The 21,151-nt window shown below is 54.6% G+C and overlaps 1 protein-coding gene across 10 annotated transcripts in view; it reads right to left on the bottom strand.

Moving 5' to 3' along the window:
- The window catches only part of Kmt2d (lysine methyltransferase 2D), a 37,878-nt gene that overhangs the window by 15,287 nt on the left and 1,440 nt on the right, over positions 1–21,151 (bottom strand). For 2 of the 10 annotated variants that reach the window (XM_028788327.1, XM_028788335.1), the window contains exons 2-35: positions 18,278–18,363; positions 17,985–18,108; positions 17,597–17,820; positions 17,384–17,493; positions 17,081–17,243; positions 16,602–16,767; positions 16,394–16,508; positions 16,117–16,274; positions 15,797–15,942; positions 14,256–15,662; positions 13,059–14,164; positions 12,518–12,634; positions 12,124–12,234; positions 11,392–11,496; positions 10,036–10,217; positions 9,714–9,878; positions 9,517–9,626; positions 9,376–9,423; positions 8,586–8,807; positions 8,249–8,368; positions 8,048–8,161; positions 7,702–7,832; positions 7,471–7,621; positions 7,039–7,104; positions 6,750–6,860; positions 6,421–6,558; positions 6,226–6,310; positions 5,759–6,000; positions 5,608–5,681; positions 5,367–5,417; positions 3,467–5,281; positions 3,186–3,368; positions 2,974–3,110; positions 826–2,741 (exon numbers count right to left, since the gene is read on the bottom strand). In XM_028788327.1, the coding sequence (XP_028644160.1) occupies positions 826–2,741; positions 2,974–3,110; positions 3,186–3,368; positions 3,467–5,281; positions 5,367–5,417; positions 5,608–5,681; positions 5,759–6,000; positions 6,226–6,310; positions 6,421–6,558; positions 6,750–6,860; positions 7,039–7,104; positions 7,471–7,621; positions 7,702–7,832; positions 8,048–8,161; positions 8,249–8,368; positions 8,586–8,807; positions 9,376–9,423; positions 9,517–9,626; positions 9,714–9,878; positions 10,036–10,217; positions 11,392–11,496; positions 12,124–12,234; positions 12,518–12,634; positions 13,059–14,164; positions 14,256–15,662; positions 15,797–15,942; positions 16,117–16,274; positions 16,394–16,508; positions 16,602–16,767; positions 17,081–17,243; positions 17,384–17,493; positions 17,597–17,820; positions 17,985–18,108; positions 18,278–18,326 (10,162 nt within the window). In that variant the 5' untranslated portion in view covers positions 18,327–18,363. The remainder of the gene's footprint in view (positions 1–825; positions 2,742–2,973; positions 3,111–3,185; positions 3,369–3,466; positions 5,282–5,366; positions 5,418–5,607; positions 5,682–5,758; positions 6,001–6,225; positions 6,311–6,420; positions 6,559–6,749; positions 6,861–7,038; positions 7,105–7,470; positions 7,622–7,701; positions 7,833–8,047; positions 8,162–8,248; positions 8,369–8,585; positions 8,808–9,375; positions 9,424–9,516; positions 9,627–9,713; positions 9,879–10,035; positions 10,218–11,391; positions 11,497–12,123; positions 12,235–12,517; positions 12,635–13,058; positions 14,165–14,255; positions 15,663–15,796; positions 15,943–16,116; positions 16,275–16,393; positions 16,509–16,601; positions 16,768–17,080; positions 17,244–17,383; positions 17,494–17,596; positions 17,821–17,984; positions 18,109–18,277; positions 18,364–21,151) is intronic. The other 8 variants (XM_028788331.1, XM_028788336.1, XM_028788332.1 and 5 more) reach the window with 6 other exon arrangements.

Here is a 21,151-nt window from a genome sequence, read left to right as displayed (position 1 = left end):
AAGGCGTTCGCCATCACTGCCCAGTTTTGTTTTGTTTAATTATTATTATATGTAACTACACCATAGCTGTCTTCAGACACCCCACAAGAGGGCATCAGATATCATTCCAGATGATTGTGAGCCACCATGTGGTTGCTGGGATTTGAACTCAGGACCTCTGGAAGAGCAGTCAGTGCTCTTAACCACTGAGCCATCTCACCAGCCCATACATTTTTTTTTTTTTTTCGTGACAGGGTTTCTCTGTATAGCCCTGGCTGTCCTGGAACTCTCTCTGTAGACCAGGCTGGCCTCAAACTCAGAAATCCGTCTGCCTCTGCCTCCCAAGGGCTGGAATTAAAGGCGTGCGCCACCACCGCCCGGCAGTTTCCTCTTCTATAATCAAAATAAAAAAAATCTTCTATAACCAACTACACCTATTTCATGAGTCTGTTATGATGAAATCGAGCACTTAGTGGCAAACAGCACCTGACACAGTGACTATCCAATAATGTGGTCACTCTGAGAAGCTCCTCACCAGGAGCCACTGAGACAGGAGCAGTGCCAGCTCCACCACACCGTTTACTGCTCTTCTCCACAGCTGTACTTAACCTTTCATGCACCTGGATTGCATATCCTTGTATACTTCTCTCCAAACTCCAAATTTAACCAGACATGAAGGCCCTGCTAATCAGGCTCCATCCCTCCATCCTCTCAAAAGCTCCGACTTTCTGCCTACAGTGCTTTGCTGTTTCACCAACGTCCCTGGCGTCCCACCACCCTTCCCTAGAGTAAGTGCCCACTTGGTGACAAGCAGCATCACACACTTAGATGGCAATGTGAAGTTACCTGTGTCTGGGAAGAAACTGTTAGCCAGCTGCTGCTGCTGCATTGCCAGCTGCTGGGGCTTCATGCACATGGGCGCTGGCATGGCGTTCATGGGCTTCTGTGCTAACACTGGCTGTGAGCTCTGCTGGGGCACCAGGCTTGTCTGTCCTGCTGGCTGCCCACTTAGCATATGCCCTTGATTAGACACCATAGCCAGGCGCTGCTGAAGGGCATGAGCTGGTGACTGGGTGGGCATCATAGATGGGCCCAAGCCTGGCTGTCGGGTACTCCCAAGACCCAGAGCAAGCTGCTGTGGCGGCCCAGGCTCATGTGGTAAAGGCAGTGCCTGGGCAGGGCCTGGTGTGGGAAGGAGGGGCTGTTGCTGCTGCTGCTGCTGCTGCTGCTGCTGCTGCTGCTGCTGGGCTGGCAACGCGGTCTGTGCTGAAAGCTGCTGCTTCTTCTGCAGCTCTTTCTTCTCGTGCTCTAGGAGGTCCTCAATGAGCAGCGGCAGTTCGCTGGCTACCAACGAGCTCTCCATCTTGTCCAGCTCATCCCCAGGGGCTGCATGGCCACTGGGTAAGGTTAGGGCTCCACTTTCTAGCTCAAACTTTTCCAGAAGAGAAGATCCAGCTGGGCCACTCAGTGAGCTGGGGTTCAGCAAGTGAGCTGGTGTTCCTCCTGTGGCCCCGAATGGACCCTTCTCAGCTGTGTGCCCACTGCTGGGGAATGGTCCTGTACCTCCTCCTCCTCCTCGAGTGTCCCGGCCACCCATCACAGTCTGCCCTGGCTTCAGAGCCAGGCTTAGTGGAGTGGCAGGAGGTGCTGGCTCCACCTTGGGGGTATTCATGGTGAACTGGCAAGGGGAAGGATGGCGTCCTCCCTCCTCCACTTTGGGCTTCACCTCAGGGAGCACAGATGTTAAGCGAGGCTCGGAGTTATCTGGGACAGGTGGAGGACGGTCCTCAGGGCCCAAGGATGCTGGCTCCACCCCCCGCAGCAGGGCTTCTCGCTCAGCCTTCTCGTTTGCTGACTCCACCAGCCTTAGGTGCTCATTAAAGATGTCCTTCTTATCTCCAGTATCAAGCTCAGGGTCAGTATACGCTAGCAGGTCAAACTCATCTCCATTGAGGAGGTCATCCAGGTGGGGGTCGTTCGTCTCCAGGTTTCCCAGGGTACCCAGTTCATCATCGCCCTTGGCCACATCCACACCCAGACCCAAGTGAGCAAGCTCTTCATCATCCTCTAGGGCCTTGTGGGCATCAAAGTCATCATCCAGCTCAGGATCCTCACAAGGCAACTTCCCAGCCTCCAAGGCCAGAGGGGGACGACTAAGTTCAGTGCCTGATGGTGGACGACTGACCAGCTCCAAGCCAGCTGCTAAGGCAGGACCCTTGGTATGGGGTGTCTGATGCAGGCTGTTGTTTAACTCAGGGGCTGGTGGAACTGAGGGCTTTTGTGGGGGAAGGCCTGAAACAGCCAGGCCCCGAAGACCTTCAGGAGCCAGTCGATGGGGTTCCTCGCTTACTGGGTAAAAACGGGGCCTCTGAGGGGGACCTTGACCAGGAAACGGAGATACCCCAGGTCCAAGTCCTTTCTGCACATTATGTCGCAACTCAATGAACTGAGCAGGACCAGCTGGACCAGGAACTGGCTCAGCAGGGCCTGGAAGACGGGTGGGAATTCCTGCCAAGGGGGAACCTAGTGCTTGGCGGCCAAGTTCAGGTCCAGGAGTTGAGAATCGAGCAGACATGGCAAGTCTCATGGAGGTTGCTGCTGCTGCCACTTGCTGTTGCTGCTGCTGCTGCTGTTGCTGCTGTTGCTGCTGCTGTTGCTGCTGCTGCCACAGTTGCTGCTGCTGCTGCTGCTGCTGCTGTAAGGGCAGGGACCCAGGATAGGGTGTTCGCTGATAGAAGGCCTGGGAGCCTCCGACAAGTTGCCTAGAAAAATATGCAGTCATCTATGAGAATCAATCAGCATGAAGGGCAGAGCAGAGGCTTACACTAGTGAGGAAAGACGCAGTGAGGGAGGGAAGGAAGGAAGTCAGAACAGAAGGATCAGTGATAGGGAAAAGATCGGAGGCAGAATGTAGTGATGGTGAAGTAAGTCTGTCACACACACACACACACACACACACACACACACACACACACACACACCCTGGAACCTCACCTGCTGTTCATGTCCATGGAAGAAGGAGTGGCTGGTGGAAGCGGCCGGGAGAGTCGATCATCGCTGGAGAAGGCTCCTGGTCCCAGGACGGGAGCACCGAGCTTGCTTGAGGGTAGCCCCACAATACTGCTCCTATCCTAGAAGACAGAAGCAGATGAAGGTGTAGCCACCGTCAGGACACTGGCCCCACCACCCCTTGCCAATCTACCTACCTGAGACCCAGTAAAAGGGGTCTGGCCTCGGCTCAGCTGTTCAAAGGCAGGGCTGCCGGGTTCAGCACCCCAGCTGCCTGGAGGCCCGCCTGCACCTGCAGCCGCTGCAGCCGTTTCCTTCTCCTGCCGCAGGGTGTTCCGCTGGATCTGCTGTCGAATCAGCAGTTCCCGTAGTCGCTGGCGCTGTCCAGAAAACAGAGAAGTCAGTCCAATCCACTCTAGTCACAGGCTGGTGGAGACAATACACACTAGGTGTGAGCAGCTGTAGGCTATCCACTCACCTGCCGTTGCTTCTCCAGCTCTGTCTGGCTGAGGCTGGACATGCCTGCATCCTGGGCACTTGAGAGTTCAGGGGTTGCCAAAGAGCCACTGCTCATTGTGGCTCCGGGGTCTTCTCTCTTTTCCACTGGAGAGGTGATGCCTGCCCTTTGTGAGGCTCCATGCGACAAGTAGGGGAGGGATCCATCAGGTGTGGGAGGTGGCAGAACTGATGCGGGGCGTAGTGGGGACAGCCCATAGCCCTCCCCTGTGGGCCCACTGCTGGGCCCCAGGGGGCTGACTGATGGGTGAAAGTTCCCCGTGGCTACGGTGTAGTTTGTGCTTTGAGGCTTGCCCAAAGTGGGGCCAGGCCCAAAATGGCTGTTGATCCCATGGGGTGAAGGGAGACCAGGCTGAGGGACGGGGGGCTTTAGGGAAGGCTCCCCTACCCCCTGTGGGAAAGTGAACCGCATGGGAGATGGGGTACCCACAAATGCACCCGTCCCAGGAGAACGGGCAAAATTAGTAGGCTGCCCACTTGGGACCTTGGCATGGAGCTCACCTGCTGGGCCAGAGGGCAGGGCTGCTGGGAAGCCCCCAGCTCCCAGCGGAGTGTGGGCTAGGGGCCCAGCCTTAAAGGCAACTTCAGGGGGCTGGGGCCGGGGTGGCTTATGCAACGGGGCAAAGGGATCACGGGACTGAGGGCGTGAGGGTGGACGAGAATAAGGGTCAGGGGACTGGAAGCGAGGGGTAACAGGGGATGGACAGAACGCCTCAGCCGACAGAGGACGTGGGGTCAATGGGGACTGGGAACTGGACTGGGACTGGGGACTAGCGGGTACTCTGGAGAAAGGGTCAGAGGGCAGTGATCGGGGAGGTGGGGCACAGCAGCTCTCAGGGGGTGGTGGTTGGGGCCGAGGAGTCAATGGGGGCTGGGCATAGGGGTCCGGGTATGGGCCTGGACGAAAGACATCTGGGTGGCTGGGAGGAGAAGGGGCCAAAGCCTGGGCAGGGGGTGGCTCCTGGGCCCGTAGGCCCAGGCCCGGGCTCTGGGGCTCTACCTGAGATGCCCGAGGGGTTAGGGGAGCTTTGAAGACATCAGGTGCCTTTAACTCCAGACCACCCAGGTGGGGGCCTGAAGAGGGTGAGTCGACACAGCCCAGGCTTGGGGGACCATAGCCAGGAGAGGATGCCCCAAGCTCTTCCTTCTTCACTTCCAGGGACTTCCGGGACTCCCCAAAAGGTTGGGGTGAGAGCAGAGGCTCGGAAGCCTTGCCTCCTGCTACCCCTGGGCTCTCAGGCACAGCCAGGTTGTCCAATGAGGGGCAGCGAGGTTTGAGGAAAGGGTCAGGTGTGGAAGGCTGGTGTCTGGGGGTACCCGGTGGAGTCGTATGAAACTCCCCTGGCTGGCCAGTCCCAGGTCGAGTTGTGGTACCCAGCATTGGGGGCTGGACAGGGGCTCCAGTGGGGCTTGGGTAAGGAGGATAAGTGGGTGGTGCCGCAGAGAAGCGGGGCTCTGGGGCGTAGGCAGGGGCCAGTCCAAAGGGGTCCTGCGAAGGCACTTGGGCGGGCACCTGGGGCGGGAGCTTGAGGAAGAGCTCACCAGGTGAGTCAGGGCCGGGTACTGTGCCCGCTGGTGGCTTCAAGAACCCGTCCGCAGAGGTAGACAAGCCAGCAGGGGTGGGGGGGCTGCCAAGGAAAATGGTGGGGGCCGCAGCAGGGGGTGGACTGCCCAGTGCCCCTGGCTGGGAGGGGATGCGGAGATGGAGGGCCGGTCGATCAGTCTTACGGGCTATGTCGCCCATCTTGGCTTGCTTGCTGATCTGGCTCTCAGCCTGCTACAGGGAGACCAAGTGGAGCCGTCAGGCTGCTGACTGACAGTATGATCCACGTCCCCCAGTCCTAGAAAGGCCACCCACTCACCTTTTGCACCTTGTTGATGCGGTGAGCAGCCCGGTTATCTTTGGCCTTTTGCTGAGGGACACAGGAAACAACACAGGGCTTCGCTCACCCTCCAGCCCCGCTCGCATCCCCCCATCATACTGCCTCCCCAGAGACCAGTCCCTCCTCACCCAGCTGCTTAGGAGACGACAGAACAGGGACCTGAGGTAAGCCACTAAAACTGCTTGTACTTCAGGCCTCACGATGGCCCATGCTGTCTTACCAGGTAGGGGGCTTTGTCAGTGGCTGGAACCTTTCTCCAGAGCTTCATGATTTGTTTACATCGGCTAGACCAGTCTGGGGAACAGAAAGGTCAAGTCAGAGGAGACCTCTCTACCTGCCAGGCTGTTTCCCTTGCCCTCGCCCAGAGATACCTGGGTAATCTTGCTTGAGATTAGGAAAGTTAATGTTGGCATAGAGTACAGGTGAAATAGTGGAGAGCTGGCCCAGTTCCTCATCTTTTTCCCAACGCTGTAGACTCCGCTGGTTATAGGACAGCCCGTCACTCTCTCCCTCTGTGGTAGGTGTGGTGGGGGTGGAGGGTGTGGTGCCCCCTGAGCCTGTCCAAGGGCTGTCTGGCTCACCGGGTTCTGGGCTAAAGAAGCCCCCGCGCTCCCTGGGGCGCAGGGGCAGAGAGTCACATAGGGCAGGGATTTCAAGACTCACCCCGGACAAAGTGTGCAGCAAACCCAAGCCCCGGCTCTGGCCCACTTAAGGAAGGCAGGGCAAACAAGAGAGTCATCTCTTTAGTGGCCCCAAGTCAAAGGGCGGCAAGGCAGGCACCCACATGGAAGGAAAGAGCAACGAGGATCACCCAGGACAGCTAAGCACAGATACCAACCTAGAATCCAGGAAGGGGGACTGGCAGAGGCCTGGGTAAGAGTCCATCGGGCTGCTGGAGGGGAGGCTGCCCGAAGCGAGTCCACCTGCAAGGGCAACAAGATCAGAGCAGAGGAAGCACGGACCTACTCAGGAAACAAGGCTGGCGACAGCAGACTTGGAAGTGCCACCCACCCCGCACCCCCGCCATAAGTACCTTGAAGAAAGGGCCTCTGCAGTGGTGTACGGCTGCCTTCTAGGCCAGGAGTGCCACAACCCAAATGCTGTTCTCGCTCTGAGCCCAGGACATCCTTAAAGAGCTGCTGCAGGTCCTTGGACTCCATTTTGGGAAGTTCTGTGGGAGAATGACAAGGTACACACACTTCTGAGCCGAGTAAGAGAGGCTCACACAACACTACAGACCTACAGGTCATGGCCAAGGAGGGTAAGCAGGACTCTCCCACCAGAAGTACAGATCTATTCCAGACGGGGACTTCTTCTCCCATGGAGGACCCTTACACACAGAAGACACCATGCAGGCCTCACCTTCTGTGGGAATCCTGTCTAAGTCAGAGCTAAGCACTCCTTCCCCTGGGGTGCCTGGCTTCTCAGGGTCACTGGGCACTGGGGATGCCTTTACACGCCCATCCTCAAGCCCTGTAATACCAAAAGAAAGCTATTGTCAGCGGGATACAGACATGACACACCCCTTGGGCCAATGCGGACCACAAGACATGGAATGAGGTCCAGGCTCCAACTCTGGCAGTGCTCAGGGGCAGAGCCAACTGATAACAAGCAATCCAAGATGGGCCCCAATCCCCGCAGCTGCCCTCACCTGGTATCTCAGCTGTGCCCTCAGGCCCATGGGACTCCTCGTCTGCAACATCCGGCCCATCATCTCCTATGAGCAATAGCCCCACTCCAATCAGAGACTAGTGATGCCTGATGCCCAGAACAGGGCCCTTGGCTCACACTTAGTTAATACTCCACCCCACCCCCTCCTCCAGACACCTTTGCCAACTACGAGGCAGAAGGTAGGCTGGACATCCCAGAATACTACTACTACTTCTTTTTTTTTTTTTTTTTTTTGGTTTGGTTTTTCGAGACAGGGTTTCTCTGTGGAGCCCTGGCTGTCCTGGAACTCACTCTGTAGACCAGGCTAGCCTCGAACTCTCGAACTCAGAAATCCGCCTGCCTCTGCCTCCCAAGTGCTGGGATTAAAGGCGTGCGCCACCACCGCCCGGCCAGAATACTTCTTCTTACTAACCTTTGTGCAAGGCTGTCATAAGCTCCTTCCTATCTGAACCTCCATCTGCCCGGGGTTTTGAGGTTACCAGTCCAAAGCCTGGCCGGCCCACCCCAACTGCAAACAGGGCCTTCCGACTCAGGTCCAGCAGTTCCTTTCCAAAGAAGGCTTCCTGCAGGAAGAGTCAAGAGAAATGATTCTTGATGCCTGTGGACACAGTCCCTTCCCTCCCCCAGGGAGTCTGGAGCCTGCCTGCAGGTAAGCAGGGAACATGTCCTCCAGCTTGCTCTTTTTGCGTGCTCGTCGCTGTTGCTTCTTCTTTTCGTCCCCCTCAGCAAGGCTCTGCTCCACAGAGCCCTCGGCAGGCAGGTCAGCAGGCATCACTACAGACAAAAGAGAAGGGCTCTGGCTTTCTGGAGACACCAGGTATGCTTCGACTCTGCTGGAAACTCTTTCTACCTATGTCTGCGTTCCCCACCAACTACACCTCCACCTGCTTTCTCACTGTGAGTGCACACCCTGGCCTCCCTGGCATTGCCCACGTGCTGTGACCCAGCTGTGACCCCACCTTCCTCCCAGGCCCCACGGGAGCCCTCACCCGTCTCACCCTCGTCGGGCTGCCCGTCCCCACTCAACACCTCCGCCTGTACAGCAGGCCCCCTTTTCACACGGCTATGAGACTTCCGCTGTCGTACCATGAAACCACCAATGCCTGAGAGAAAGCAGAATTAAGAATGAGAAGCCACTAGAACCTGTGAGTTGCCCCTTACTGCCCCACAACCCAATTCCAGAGCCTCACCCGGCCGATAGGGTTTGCGCTTGCGCTTTTTGCTTTCCTCTGTCTCTTCTTTGCCAAGTTCTCCATCAGGGCTGGCGGGGCCTTCTAGCTTAATTTCACACTCCATTTGCTCAACACCACCTGCATATAACAGAAAACAAGCAGATCAGAGAAATGGACCCTTTTATCCTTGCCATACTGCAAGAGGGGACCCAGTAACCTGCCACAATGCCACCTGAGCAAAATGAAGTGCGAGCGGAAGACCAGTAGTGGCTCTGTAGCCCCTACCCAACATCCCAACTCATATGGGTTGTGTTTCTCCCGCTATCTGCCTTTCTCTAAGATTCCCCAGCCCAACCTTCACCCTTGAGCAGCTCGTCAGTGTCCAGGTCCCCATCCTTCTTGTCATCAGGGCCAAGGGCATCTGAGGGCTCAGAACCCTCCAGCCCTGCCTCTCCTGGGAGGCCTAGCCGTCCTCGCCGCTGGCGCCGCTTGTGCAGTGGTGACATGGTCAGGTTACGCAGCACCGCCATGCCAGTTTCTGTCAGCCACACACCCTCGAAGCGAAAGAACTGGGGCTCTGGACAACAGGGAAGAACATATGACCCCTGGACAGAGGCCCCAAGGAAACCAAAACTCCACATGTCAACCCATGTTCCCAACTGAGACACAAGCAGTGACAGCCACGTCCTGCTGGTTTCTAAAGGCTGAGACAGCAGGCCACTGAAAGCTCTGCCAGTGACTGAGGGATCCTGAGATGAATCTGCTGTTGCAGAAGCCTAGCTATGTCCAGAACCTATTGATCACAGCTTCACCAAACAGATTCTCTAGCTGCCAAGAGATAGGAAGAACTCGACTTGCTGAAGGCCAGTACACTTCCTAAGAGTGGTGCCCACACTGTGGCAGAAAAGATAGCCTCGTCCCTTCTGTGAGAAGAAAGCTGTGCTCTCTTGAATGAGATTCTTGTAGTAAAGAAGCTGATTTGCCCGGTGAAAGGAACCGTATCTGGGAACAGGAAAGCCTTGGTTCTAATCATAACTGTGCCACGGACTTGGCCATTCACCCCGAGTCTTAAGCTCAGAGGTTGGAGCAGAGGAGACAGTCTATGATCTTAGCTGGTTTGGGTATTCAAAACGTCTGTGGCTTACCTGGCTCTTTTACCTTCATAGGTACCAACTCTGGTGGGGCAACAGGTACTGCGGGAAGGAGGACAAAACAAAGGGCAGCTTAGGACACTGTCCAAAGGAAAACACTCATGTCCTCTGTGCCTCCTCCAACCCGATACTCACCCACAGGCTTTACCACATAGGGCTGGCAGGAGACACAGTCAAAGCCCTCATCGGCAGCCTGCTCCACCTCATCTTCTGTGAAGAGACTCTCGCAGCCAGCATGCATCCACCTGGAGAGAAGGAAAACAGGGTGAGCACAGGCACAGCTGCTGACAGCAGCACATGGAGCTGACATGAGGAGAAAGGGATGTCCTCACCGTTCACAGTGGCGACACTGGATTAGCAGGTCTTCCTCCACATAGGGAGCGTGACAGATAGGACAGGTCACCAGGCTGGCACATGGCCCACAATGTGTGTAACTATTCTGCCATTCACAGTGGAAGCCAGGGGACGCGGCCCCACACTGCATACACGACACACACCTAGTAGAAGCACAAAGACCTTCAGCATCCGACCCAGGATCCCAGAGGTGACCCCACTGAGAACACAAGGTATCGTGCGTTCAATATTGTGTCTGTTCTAACTGTATCTCAGGCCCATTCACCACCTCCTGTCAGATCCCAGGCTTCTTCTCCTTACCACTTGCACTTCCAGCCACCCTTGGGCACAGTGAGCAGTGGAGGATCCAGGCAGTATGTATGGTAGCTAATGTCACAGTCATCACAGAGCAGCAGGCGTGAAGGGTCAGAGGCCTGGCCGCATACCTCACACACAATACACTCCACACAACGCCAGCCCTTCAGCAGCATCACCTTGGTGATCTGGTGGGGAAAAGGAGACACCTCAGCTAGATGTCGGAGAGGGACGTGCAGAGCTTCTATGGCTATGCAGATGTCTGAACAGAGGTGTTTGTACCCAAAAAGCGCCTCTACAGAGGCTTCCAGGAGCTGTGCTGAACAGAGACCCTCCAAGCATAGCCCCACTGAGTGAACAACACATCTTCCATTAAGCAGGCACCAAACTGATGACAGAACAAAGTTCATTTCCCTCAATTTTCCTTAATTTTTAGAACCTGTTACTAAAACAAGCTAATAAATGTTACTAGTGCATTAATTAATAAATTGGTGGTTTTTAGAAAAACCCAAAGGACTGATTATACCTTAGGTAAAGACAATGACATCCGTCTGCCCAGGTAGGGCTCCAGTTCCGACTCTCTGATCTACTCCCAGACTGTACCAGACTGTGGTACCGTGGTCTGTGGTCTGTTTGAGACAGGGCCTCCCCGTGTGGCGCTACCTGACTTGGAGCTGACTCTGTAGACCAGACTGACCTCAAACTCACAGAGACCTGCCTGCCTCTGCCTGGGATTAAAGGTGTGTGCCACCACTCCTGACCACAGAGCATGGCTTCTACTAGTAAATTGGTCTGCATTACACAACGGACTGAATTACACTGGCAAGTTGTGGCCTAGGGAAAGAAACTACAATGTCTGCTATAAATTCCAAAGCACCTTTCCCTGAGTTTGACAGGACTGACAACTGATCAAAGACTTCTGAAAGCCACTTTAAGGAACTGAGTGTCAGGCTGTGAGACAGCTCAGCAGATACAGGCCCTGGCCACCAAGCCTGGTGACCTGAGTGTGATCCCTGGAATCCACATGGTGGAAGGAGAGAGATGATCCTACAAGTTGTCCTCTGATCTCAACAATTATACACCAGACCAATGTAGTAAAATAAAAATAAACAGTGTCACTGGGTGGTGGTGGCGCACGCCTTTAATCCCAGCACTTGGGAGGCAGAGGCAGGCGGATTTCTGAGTTTGAGGCCAGCCTGGTCTACAGAGTGAGTTCCAGGACAGCCAGGGCTACACAGAGAAACACTGTCTCGAAAAACAAAACAAGAACAAACAAACAAACAAACCCACCCAGTGTGGGGAATTAGAGTAATGGAGAACTGACTCTACCCACCACCCACACACTCCAGGCCCTGAGCTCACCTTGCTGTTGACACAGTACGGGTGATAGCACTGAGAACACTGAGAACAGGCCAACAGGTGGCCCTCGGCGCCCCGGCCAAAGCTGCCACACACCACACACATGTCCTGCAGAGGAAAAAAAGACCCAATGTGCAAACATCCCTCTGTCTTCTGTATCTCCGTTCCTCTGTTTGTCTGTCTTGGGGTGCGGGGTGAGAACCGTATATGGAGACGTCAAAGGTCTTCCTCTATTATATCCCCCCCTTTTTTTGAGACACAGTCTCTCACTGAACCCAAAGTTCACAATTCCAACTAAGCTGGTTGGTCAACAAGCTCCGGGACCTACCTGTCTCCTCCCCAACACTGGTACAGGCGTGTGTGGCCATAGCCAGCTTTTAAATAGGTCCTAGGATTTAAACCCAGGTCCTCTTGCTTGCAGAGCAACCATTACTCCAAAGCCATCTACCCAGGCCTGCAAACATGTCTATTGTCCCTAGTCCCAGCCAAAGACCAGGGAGTCAATCATAAGCCCATCCCACAGTATTAAGACAGTCACTAGGTCACCAGGTGTCCCGTGCGTCTCCGAATTCAGAGAAGCTGTGCTTCCCTAGGAAATGTTCCTGGTCTAATTGAGTAGATACACACACACACAGACACACACACACACACACACACACAGGAGCGGGAGCGAGAGTGCACTTGGCATGCCATCTCTCACTGCAAAAGCTGGGCCATCCCAGCTCCATACAGTACCTGCATTAGAACAAATTTGTCTGTGTTAGAGAAGAGAACCACGGTATTTTGCATGGTGTCGTCGTCTTCCTCCTCCTCCTCCTTGCTAGGAGAGCTATCAATATCAGCCACCTTAATAAGCAGAAAGTTGTAGCAAGTGAAGCAAAGTCTGCCTTGGCTAAGCTGCCCTCTTTCCCACACTGAGAAGACGTGTGAATGCCTGGCTAAGTTGCAGGCCGAAGAGGCACAACACTCAAGATTCCCCCCGCTAGGGCCCAATGGCAGAGGTCTCAAGACTCCTCAGAGCCAAGTAGTCAGGACCTTGCTGGCAAACAACAGACTGACAGGACTCTAGGTGTGCTCAACTTTTAAGGAGTGTGTGAGGCATGTGTGGGGGTGCAAAGCCTGTCCTTACTACCAGTGTCTCAACGGAAGAAGTGGTTGACTTCAGCCGGGCCCGTCCTCTCCCTCGTCCTCCGTGTGTTGCTCCTCCACGAGGCCTGCGGCGCCCTGGGAAACTGCTGCTCCGACCCTAAGTGACGAGAGAGGCTATTACAGGACTGGGGGAAAGACAACAAATGCAGAGCCTAACAGCTTTTTAAAAACGACCCAGGTGTCCCACTCAGAGGACAGAAAAGACATCAAGTTTCCAAGTGTTGACAAATATTAAGTGAGGAATTACCAAACCAACCTCGCCTTCCAAGAACAGCTACCACAGGAGGACAAAGATAGCAAGAAATGACTGGAGAGTACCAAGTTTTTGGTCCCAATTGTATTTCTGAGTGACCATGAACTGGGTAAGTCATTTACCTGCTCTATGCATCGGGGTCAGCGAGGCAGAGCTGGACTAAAGCAGCTATAGTCTAGGCTGCAGAAAGTCAAGTGCAAAGGTAGCACGGGCTGTGACTGAGAGCAGCATGAGCTTGAACACACCCAGGGCCACGAGAGCCTCTTACCTGTTTGATTCGGGACCTGGCAGGGGAGCTGCGCCGCCGCCCTTTGTCCCCCTCAGCTTTGCCTCCACTGGTTGCTGTCCCAGTGTCACACAGCAGGGAGTCATCAGTCTCTGGCAGCGAGTCAGTGCAGAGGCGCAGAGAGCCCTCATCTCGGGCTGGACTGACATCCGTAGATACTCCCAGCTCCATGGACAACGAGCCGCCCCCCTCAGGGTCAGGCGAGCCCAGCAGGGGCTCTGAACCAGGGAAACTGGCACTGGCATCACCCTGGCTCAGATTGGAGATCTCATTGACGATATCAGATTTGATGAGAGTGGGTGGCATGGGGGCCATTGGTGCACCAGGCTCCTCCTGTTCTTCACAGGGTGAGCCCTGCCCTGCCTGCTTGCATTCTGGGCCATAGACCTCCATAGGGGTCACAGGGATCAGCTCCTCAGGGTCCAGGAGCACAGGAGAACCTTTAAGTTCACTAGCCAAACTGCCAGAGATCTGTCCAGTCCGTGACTGTGAAGGATTAGCATCAGTCCCATCTAGAGGGGCTGTGTCTTCTCCTAAGCCAGAGAAGTCATCCAGGGCTGGGGCAGGGCTGGGGGCAGGGCAAGAAAGGTCCCCCATAGGGGATGGCAGAGGACTGGTGGCCCTGGGTTCCAAGGCTGGGCACTCAGGTTCTGGACCTTTCTCAGTCTCCATCTCAGGCAGCTCAGCTTCATCAGAGACATCGTCTGCCTTCTGCACAGGACTCAGTGGGGAGGGAACCGAGAGCGGCAGAGCAGGAGGTGAGCAGTGGGAAGGAGGAGGGGTTGGAGGCGGTAAGGAGTGCTGGAGGAGCGGGGAGCAGGGAGGGAGCGGCTCCATCAGGATCGGAGAAGCAGGTCCCATGGGGGAGCCTGGGGATGGGGGAAGGATCATCGGGGGTACAGGCTCAGGGTCAGTGCAGTTGGCTTCTGGTGGAGGGCTGATGGGTGTCTCGAGGATGGGGGCAGCCAATGGTGACTCGGGGTCACTGTCCCCTTTGGCACCAAAGGGGTACTCTAACTCCCCCAAAGGAGACAAGGCTGGAGGGGCTGCAGCTGGGATAATGGGTGAGAGTGGAGGAGGAAGAGGATCTGGGGGAGAAGAGAAAAAGAGGCTCTTAGATTAGACACGCCATAAAGTGTTAAGACTGCCCCAGAGTAACGGGACTTAATACTTCCTTACCTGGTGGCATCAGCTGAGGTGACAAGACTGGCTCCCCCGGCAGGGACAAGGGCAGCTCCTCAGGAAGTGGGGATAGAGGTGGTCCCCCAGGCTCAGACAGGGCTGGCTCTCCAAGCATGGGGGATAAAGGTGGTTCCCCACTTGGGGGAAACAAGGACAGCTCCTTAGGTGCAGGGCACTGGCTTGGTTCCTCAGGAGGCTCTTCAGGCCGAGGAGATTGGTGTAGTTCCTCAGGCATGGGGGACAGGCATGGCTCCTCAGGCATGGGGGACAGGCAGGGCTCCTCAGGCATGGGGGACAGGCAGGGCTCCTCAGATTGGGGAGACAGGTGCATCTGCTTAGGCTGAGGGGACAGGGGTGGTTTCTCAGGCTGAAGGGACAGGGGTGGCTCCTGAGGCACAGGGGACAAGCGTAGCTCCTCAGGCTGAGAAGATGGGCGCGGCTCTGCAAGCACAGGGGACAGGCATGGCTCCTCAGACTGTGGGGACAGAGGCAGCTCCCCAGGCTGGGGACAGAGTTGGGGCTCCTCAGGCTGAGGAGACAGGTACGGTTCCTCAGGCTGAGGACACAGTCTCAGCTCCTCAGGCAGTGGCGACAAGGGTGACTCCTCCATCGGAAGAGACATGAGTGAGTCCTCAGGTGGAGGTGAGGCCGGAGAGTCCTCAGGTGGTGGGGACACTCGGGAAGCTTCAGGCGGAGGTGACGTGGGAGAGTCTTCAGGTGGTGGGGACAGGGGAGATTCCTCAGGTGGTGGGGAGAGCCGTGATAACTCAGGCAGAGGCGACAGATGTGACAGGACAGGCATGGGCAAGAAGCGTGACACCTCAGGTGGGGGAGACATAGGTGAGTCTTCAGGTGGGGGAGACATGGGGGAGTCCTCAGGGGGTGGGGACAGCCGTGATGCCTCTGGAGGTGGGGACAGAGGGCAGTCCTCAGGGGGAGGAGATAGGGGAGACTCTTCAAATGGTGGGAAAAGACGAGATGCCTCAGGTGGAGGGGACATGGGTGACTCTTCTGGTGGAGGGGACATGGGAGACTCTTCTGGTGGTGGAGACAGGCGAGACGCTTCAGGTGGCGGAGAAGAGGGCAATTCCTCTGGTGGGGGGGACAGAGGAGACTCCTCAAATGGTGGAGATAGGGGTGAGGCTTCAGGCGGTGGAGACAGAGGTGTGTCTAGTGCAGGACATGGGGGGGACCCCTCCAGTGGAGTAAAAGGTGATGACTCAGGTGGTGGAGAAAGGGGTGACTCTTCAGTTGGTGGGGACAGGCGAGAGGCCTCAGGTGGTGGAGATGTGGGTGATTCTTCAGGTGGTGGAGACAGGGGTGACTCCTCAGGCGGGGGCAGCAGTGGCATCTCCTCATTTAGGGAAGCCTCCAACTGGGCTTCAAGTTGGGTCCCTGCTCTTCCTGTAGACACAACATATCACCTTCCTACCTAGTTCAGATCTAACTCCACAAAAAGTGCAGGGTCTGAGGCAAAGCAAAGTATCCCTTGCCACAGCACAAAGGATTAATTTCAGGGACCTTTAAGCCCTACTCACCTAGTGGTTTGGCTTCACATTGCAGGGGCCCCGATTCCTTGGGTTGCATAGAGGTCACGTGCCCCCCCTTTGGCTGCCCTTGGCATGCAACGTACAGAGCATCGGGCTCATCAGTGGGGATCTCACCAGGCTCTGGGGGTGAAAATCTGCAGAGGATACAGGGGAGCAGGCACTGTGGCTCTCTCCAGCTAACAACTCCTAAAGAGCCTACTGGGACGAGGCGTCAATGAGGTAGACTACACTGCTGACTGGCCGCCTGTTCAACATGGCTCCTCCAGTCTCGTCCCTCCCGATGCCCGACCTCAGTCGACACTACTTACCTGCTACAGACAGCTGGGTGCTGTTCAGCAACAGAAATGACAGGCTGGCTTCCCTGGGCTTTATGACAGCGGTGACAGAGTGAATAGTTCTCAAACCACTCAGAGTTGGGATTCAATTCTGCTGAGCCGGCCCCACAAGCCCGACATATCCGGCATGTCTAGGGAAGCAAGACAGGCACTAGTCAGACCACAGCTGGAGACAGAGGCAGGCATGTGACTCATCAGCTCAAGACAACTGTGGAGATGCTAACGGGAGGTGGCATCAGAAGACACTCACCTTGCACTTCCACGAGTGAGCAGGTAGGTCCTCCATGGGGGGTTTTAAACAGAAGGTATGATACCCTTTGTCACACGTCTCACAGACCAACATTTTAGAATCATTCCCAGGTTTCCTAAAAGGCACAGGACACATTGTAGGATCCTTCCTAGCCTCATTTTCTGCCCAAACTTTGCAAATGACTACACTTCATCCCTCACACTCTTACCTGCAGGCTTGGCACACTTTACACTCAGGGCACTGCCAACCAGCACGCTTGCGGGCAGTCAGAGCAGTGTCCAGACAGGCTCCATGATAGTGATGCCCACAGCTGGTACAGAAGAACAAGTCACACAGCTCCCCTGGCCCCTCACATACTGCACAGCGAGCCTCCCCTGCAGGAGAAAGGGAAGGGAAGAGCAGGTCAGCTGTGGAGAGCTCATACTACTGAAGACAGGGATGCAGAGCTAACAGGTATACTAGTCTAGGTTCTGCAGATACCAGAGTATCTGCATACAGTCAGACTATCTGCGTACAGGCACACACAGGCAGACTATCTGCGTACAGGTACACACAGGCAGAGGCCCTGTTCTCACAAAGTTTGCATCTATTTGACTGGAACAGAATGACTGTTCATTTTAGACTGAATGACGCTTTGCGGAGTACCAAAATCAAAGGCACACTTGGCCTCTCATTTGCTCTTCTCACCCAGACGTGCAGCTCCATCACTGTGCTCTGGGCAGAGCAGCTGCAGCGTTGTCATAGATAAGAAGGAACCACTGGCGGTCGCACAGGGAAAGTGGTAAAGCCGTGAACATCCAGGTGAGCGGCAAGGAACGGAGGCACCAAACCTGGCGCAGTGGGAGCAGCGCTGCAAGGATGGGTGGAGCCTCAGAGCTGGCCAGCTCTCTCAACAAAGGTTAGCCCTTCTCCAGTCCTGCCCACTCTGCACTGACTCTCAGAAGCCCACCAGCCCTGCCTTCACCAATGGGATCATCTGATTAACCCTACCTGTGAGATCCCTGAGAAGATGGCCTTGTCCACACCACATAGTTCTGGGCCGTCCTGCCCCCACACACCTGCTGACCACGCTGCACACCAATGATGTGCCCAGCAGTGCCCTGGAGAGGTGAAATGAAGCAAACAGAAAGGAACAGGTTAATGCTGTGACCAGTAAGTAGATCAGGACAGCCCAGCCTCTACGCTGCTTCCAAACCAACTTACCTCCAGGCTCTCCTAAGTGGGCAGGCATAAGGCCCTCAGGGAAACCAATTTGTGATGGGTCCTCATTGGGCAGCACTGCCTCACAGGGACCTGAGCTTCCCCCAGAGGATACCACTGGAAACCCGGGCCAGTCAGATGGCAATTCAAAGCGCTGCAGCTCCCTCTGCCCATGCAGACTGGGCTCCCCGCAGTTACAGAGAGCACAACGCCGTGCTGGACCCCTACTGTGGAGACACAGACATCAGCACCATGGCGGCCAGTACCCCCACCCTCATTACCCTGTGATTTGGCATACCCGTGTATCCCACTCAAACCTCTGAAAAGCCCTCGCCTCTCCAATCAAATCCCCATATGCTCATAAAGCCCTATTTTTTCACAAACAAGTTACCTGCAGTCATGAGGCTTCTGAAGCCTGAAACTCCCAGAACTGGGGACAGAGACCTCCCCGATACACAGGATGGGAAGGTCTGGCTCAGTGGCACCTGGCTTCTCAGGGGCTGCAAGTCCATCAGCTGAATGAACAGACAGAAGGTGGCATTTAAACTTTTGTCTCCAAGAACAAAGTTCTTCAATTACCTGTGTATTTCAGACCAAGCCAGGACTTGTGCCAGGACCAGAAATAAAGGGCTACCCGTGAGGAGCCAAAAGCCATCAGCAAACTGGGAAACATGTTCTACTCACCGGCCGGGTCTGAATCTTTATCTTCAGCAGGCGGCTTCTGGCTGTCCATCCCTCTCTCCGACTGGGCAGGGCCCTCTCGGGGAGACCTATTGGTGCCAAAGATACCTGTGTGTCCATGAAGCTTCCCCAGTGAGCCCTTTTCCCATTATAAGAAGTCAGTTAATGGTAAGCAGACCCTTTAGACATCAGAGATAAATCTTGTCTACAAATCTCCGTCGTAGTGACTAGGGAGTTCATTTTCTGACTCTTACCCCACTACCCCACTTCTTCTCCAAACACATACCTCCTTCTCTCATCCTGGATTCTCAGGTATCTATTCCATTTTCCCACTTCCACCTTCCTCAGTAACAGTTCCTAGGGCAATCATTCTAACTAAAACTACATCCACTGTCTCATCTTAACTCCTTGGCCCATCTATCCCTTGGCCTTTATTCTTAGGTCGCATGTCCGCTACCATCCTACAGGCCTCAAAGTAGCAACCCACTTTAACGTGACACTAAACTAAAGGATAGCGGTGAATGGGTCTCCACTGCTTAACAAGGATATCCCAAATACAACACGAGGAACCTCAATTGCCAGGCATAAGAAACTCAGGACCACCACTGGCCCCAGCCCTAAATGAGCCCTGGGTCTCACCTAACATGAAGGCCTCAGGTTTGTTGCCCTTAGCAACGCCAACTGCCCTTCTTCCTTAGATGCTCCTAGTAGTTAACAGAAGTGGGCCTTAAGAGTTACTGAGCATGTGTAAGCAGGCCTGGGGCTAAGCATGCTGGGAGTTGTAGTCTCAGGAAGCACATTGCTACTTGGAGGAGGGCTAAATGGGGCAGGACTTAACAGAGCAGAATAGTTTCCTTCCTCTTAAGTCAAGCTGAGTTTCCAAATACTCGAAGAGTTAACGGACCCTCTTTCCTTTTTCATATAGTCCAGTGTATCTCAAAACCAAATGAAACACGCTAAAGCTACATCTGAAAGCTTAAGACTCACACAACACTGGATTATTTTCCCTGACTTCCAAGGCAGCACACTTGAGTACAAAGACTGAGAGGAGTCAAGAGTAAGAATTACAGAGATGCTAGGCCTGGTGGCAGATACCTATAACACCATTACTTGTTAGACAGAAGCAGAGGGATCAAAGGCAAGTTGGAGACCAGTCTGGTCTACATTGAGAGTTCCAGGCCAACCAGAGCTCCACAGTAAAACTGTTTAAACAGACAAGAATTCCCAAGATTATGAATAGAAAAGAAACCCGACATAAGAAAGCTGAGACGGATTAGTGCCTGCACCTGTTGGTGAGAAGGGTGGGCCTTCTTCTCAACCAGTGTCCAGTGCTTCCAAAGGTGGTGTGAGGTAAAAAGACTTCCTTAAAAACAACTGTAAATGATAAAGGTCTGAGAAATCCATCTCCCATGTTTTCCACTCCCCTTGTTTAGTCAGTGATCACACCAACCTGGGTACAGATAATCCTGTCTTCTAAAACTGGAAGGCAAATACCCCAGTCAATCGCTTGGGGCTGAATAACAAGGGAACCCTCAAAGTGCCAATGATCAGTAAATTAATTCCCAGCCACCATAGTCTCAGTAGCCTTCCCTACGCTCACAATTTCATTTCCAAATGTTGTCGATCCCCCTCGAGCCTCGTGGAAGTCAAGTCGCCTCTTTCCTCTCCTCCTAATACTCTGAACCTGCCAGGGTAGGAGGCCAGCATCACCTGACACCTATTACCGCAGTTCCCAGACCAGCTCTTCCCAAGCCTCATAGGCAACAATCCATTTGCAGGAAAGCAGGATGCTTATCTGGCCAGTTTACAGAGCATGCTCTGAACTTCAAGAGGCCCTTACAAGCCACCTGTGGGAAGCGGGGACTGGAGGTCAAGGCTCAAGCCAAGACCTCTTCCCATCCAATCATTCAAGGCCTGGTCGCACCAAAGGTCTAAGAGGACTTTAAAGTTTTCTAGATGTTTGCATCTAACCGTATCTTCCTAACAGATCCTCCACCAACTTTGTTCTCAGAGTGAGGCCAAGGGAGCCACAAACAGCAACAAATAGAAGGCGACAGTGATAATACAGCGGGTAGGAGGGCCGCCTGACACAAGGCCAGAGGGACACATTCCTGGGCCCTCCCCCAAGCACAGCTCTTCGGGCTGCTAAAGCTAGCACTGCCCAAGAAGGTACAGAAACTACCTTCCTCATCTAGCCTTGAGGATCAAAGTAGAAACCCCAGCACAGGAAGCACCCCACTTACAGAGCCATGGAAGGCCCAAGACTGAGCTGCAAACTGTCCTTTCTCTGTATCATAAAGAGTCCAGGGACATCTCCAAGAAGCCTGAAACCTTAGCCCCTAACTACTCAAGCTTTCAGCCCAGCATCTATACCAAAATATCAAGTGCCATAGCAATCAAGTACTCTGGAGGCATTTAAGCAAATACAGCCAAAGGTTCCCCCGTCCCATCACTCACAGCCAGTAAACAGAGACACACATATATCCCAAGGGGGTTCTCCCTGGATCGAAACTAGGCTAATACCTGGGCCAGGCTTACTCTAAACTAGGGAGGGAGCTGACACCCTGGAGTCTTACATCTAAAACGCCCAAAACAGCAAGAAAGGTGGCAGAGATTTACTCCAACCACTCTGCTTCCTGTGTTCACCCTAGACCAATAGACTTCACTCCATTTTCTCTGCAAGGGAGGAAATGGAGGCTTGGAGGGGTGAAAGGCTGGAGCAGGCCCTTGAGTGAACAGCTCTTCAGTGGGACTCAGGACTTCCTGGTTCCCAGCTAGAGAATCAAACCACACCTCTCTCCACCCCCATTTTCGTTCAGCCCTCTAGGAAGGATCCAAATGGTAACACGTTGTCCCTGGGTAGCCTAGGGGGCAGCC

The sequence above is a fragment of the Grammomys surdaster genome, unplaced genomic scaffold, assembly GCF_004785775.1.
Source record: "Grammomys surdaster isolate TR1022 unplaced genomic scaffold, NIH_TR_1.0 125742, whole genome shotgun sequence".
Taxonomy (NCBI): domain Eukaryota; kingdom Metazoa; phylum Chordata; class Mammalia; order Rodentia; family Muridae; genus Grammomys; species Grammomys surdaster.
The sequence above is the reverse complement of the archived record's forward strand: the minus strand, read 5'-3'. Positions and strand labels throughout refer to the sequence as shown.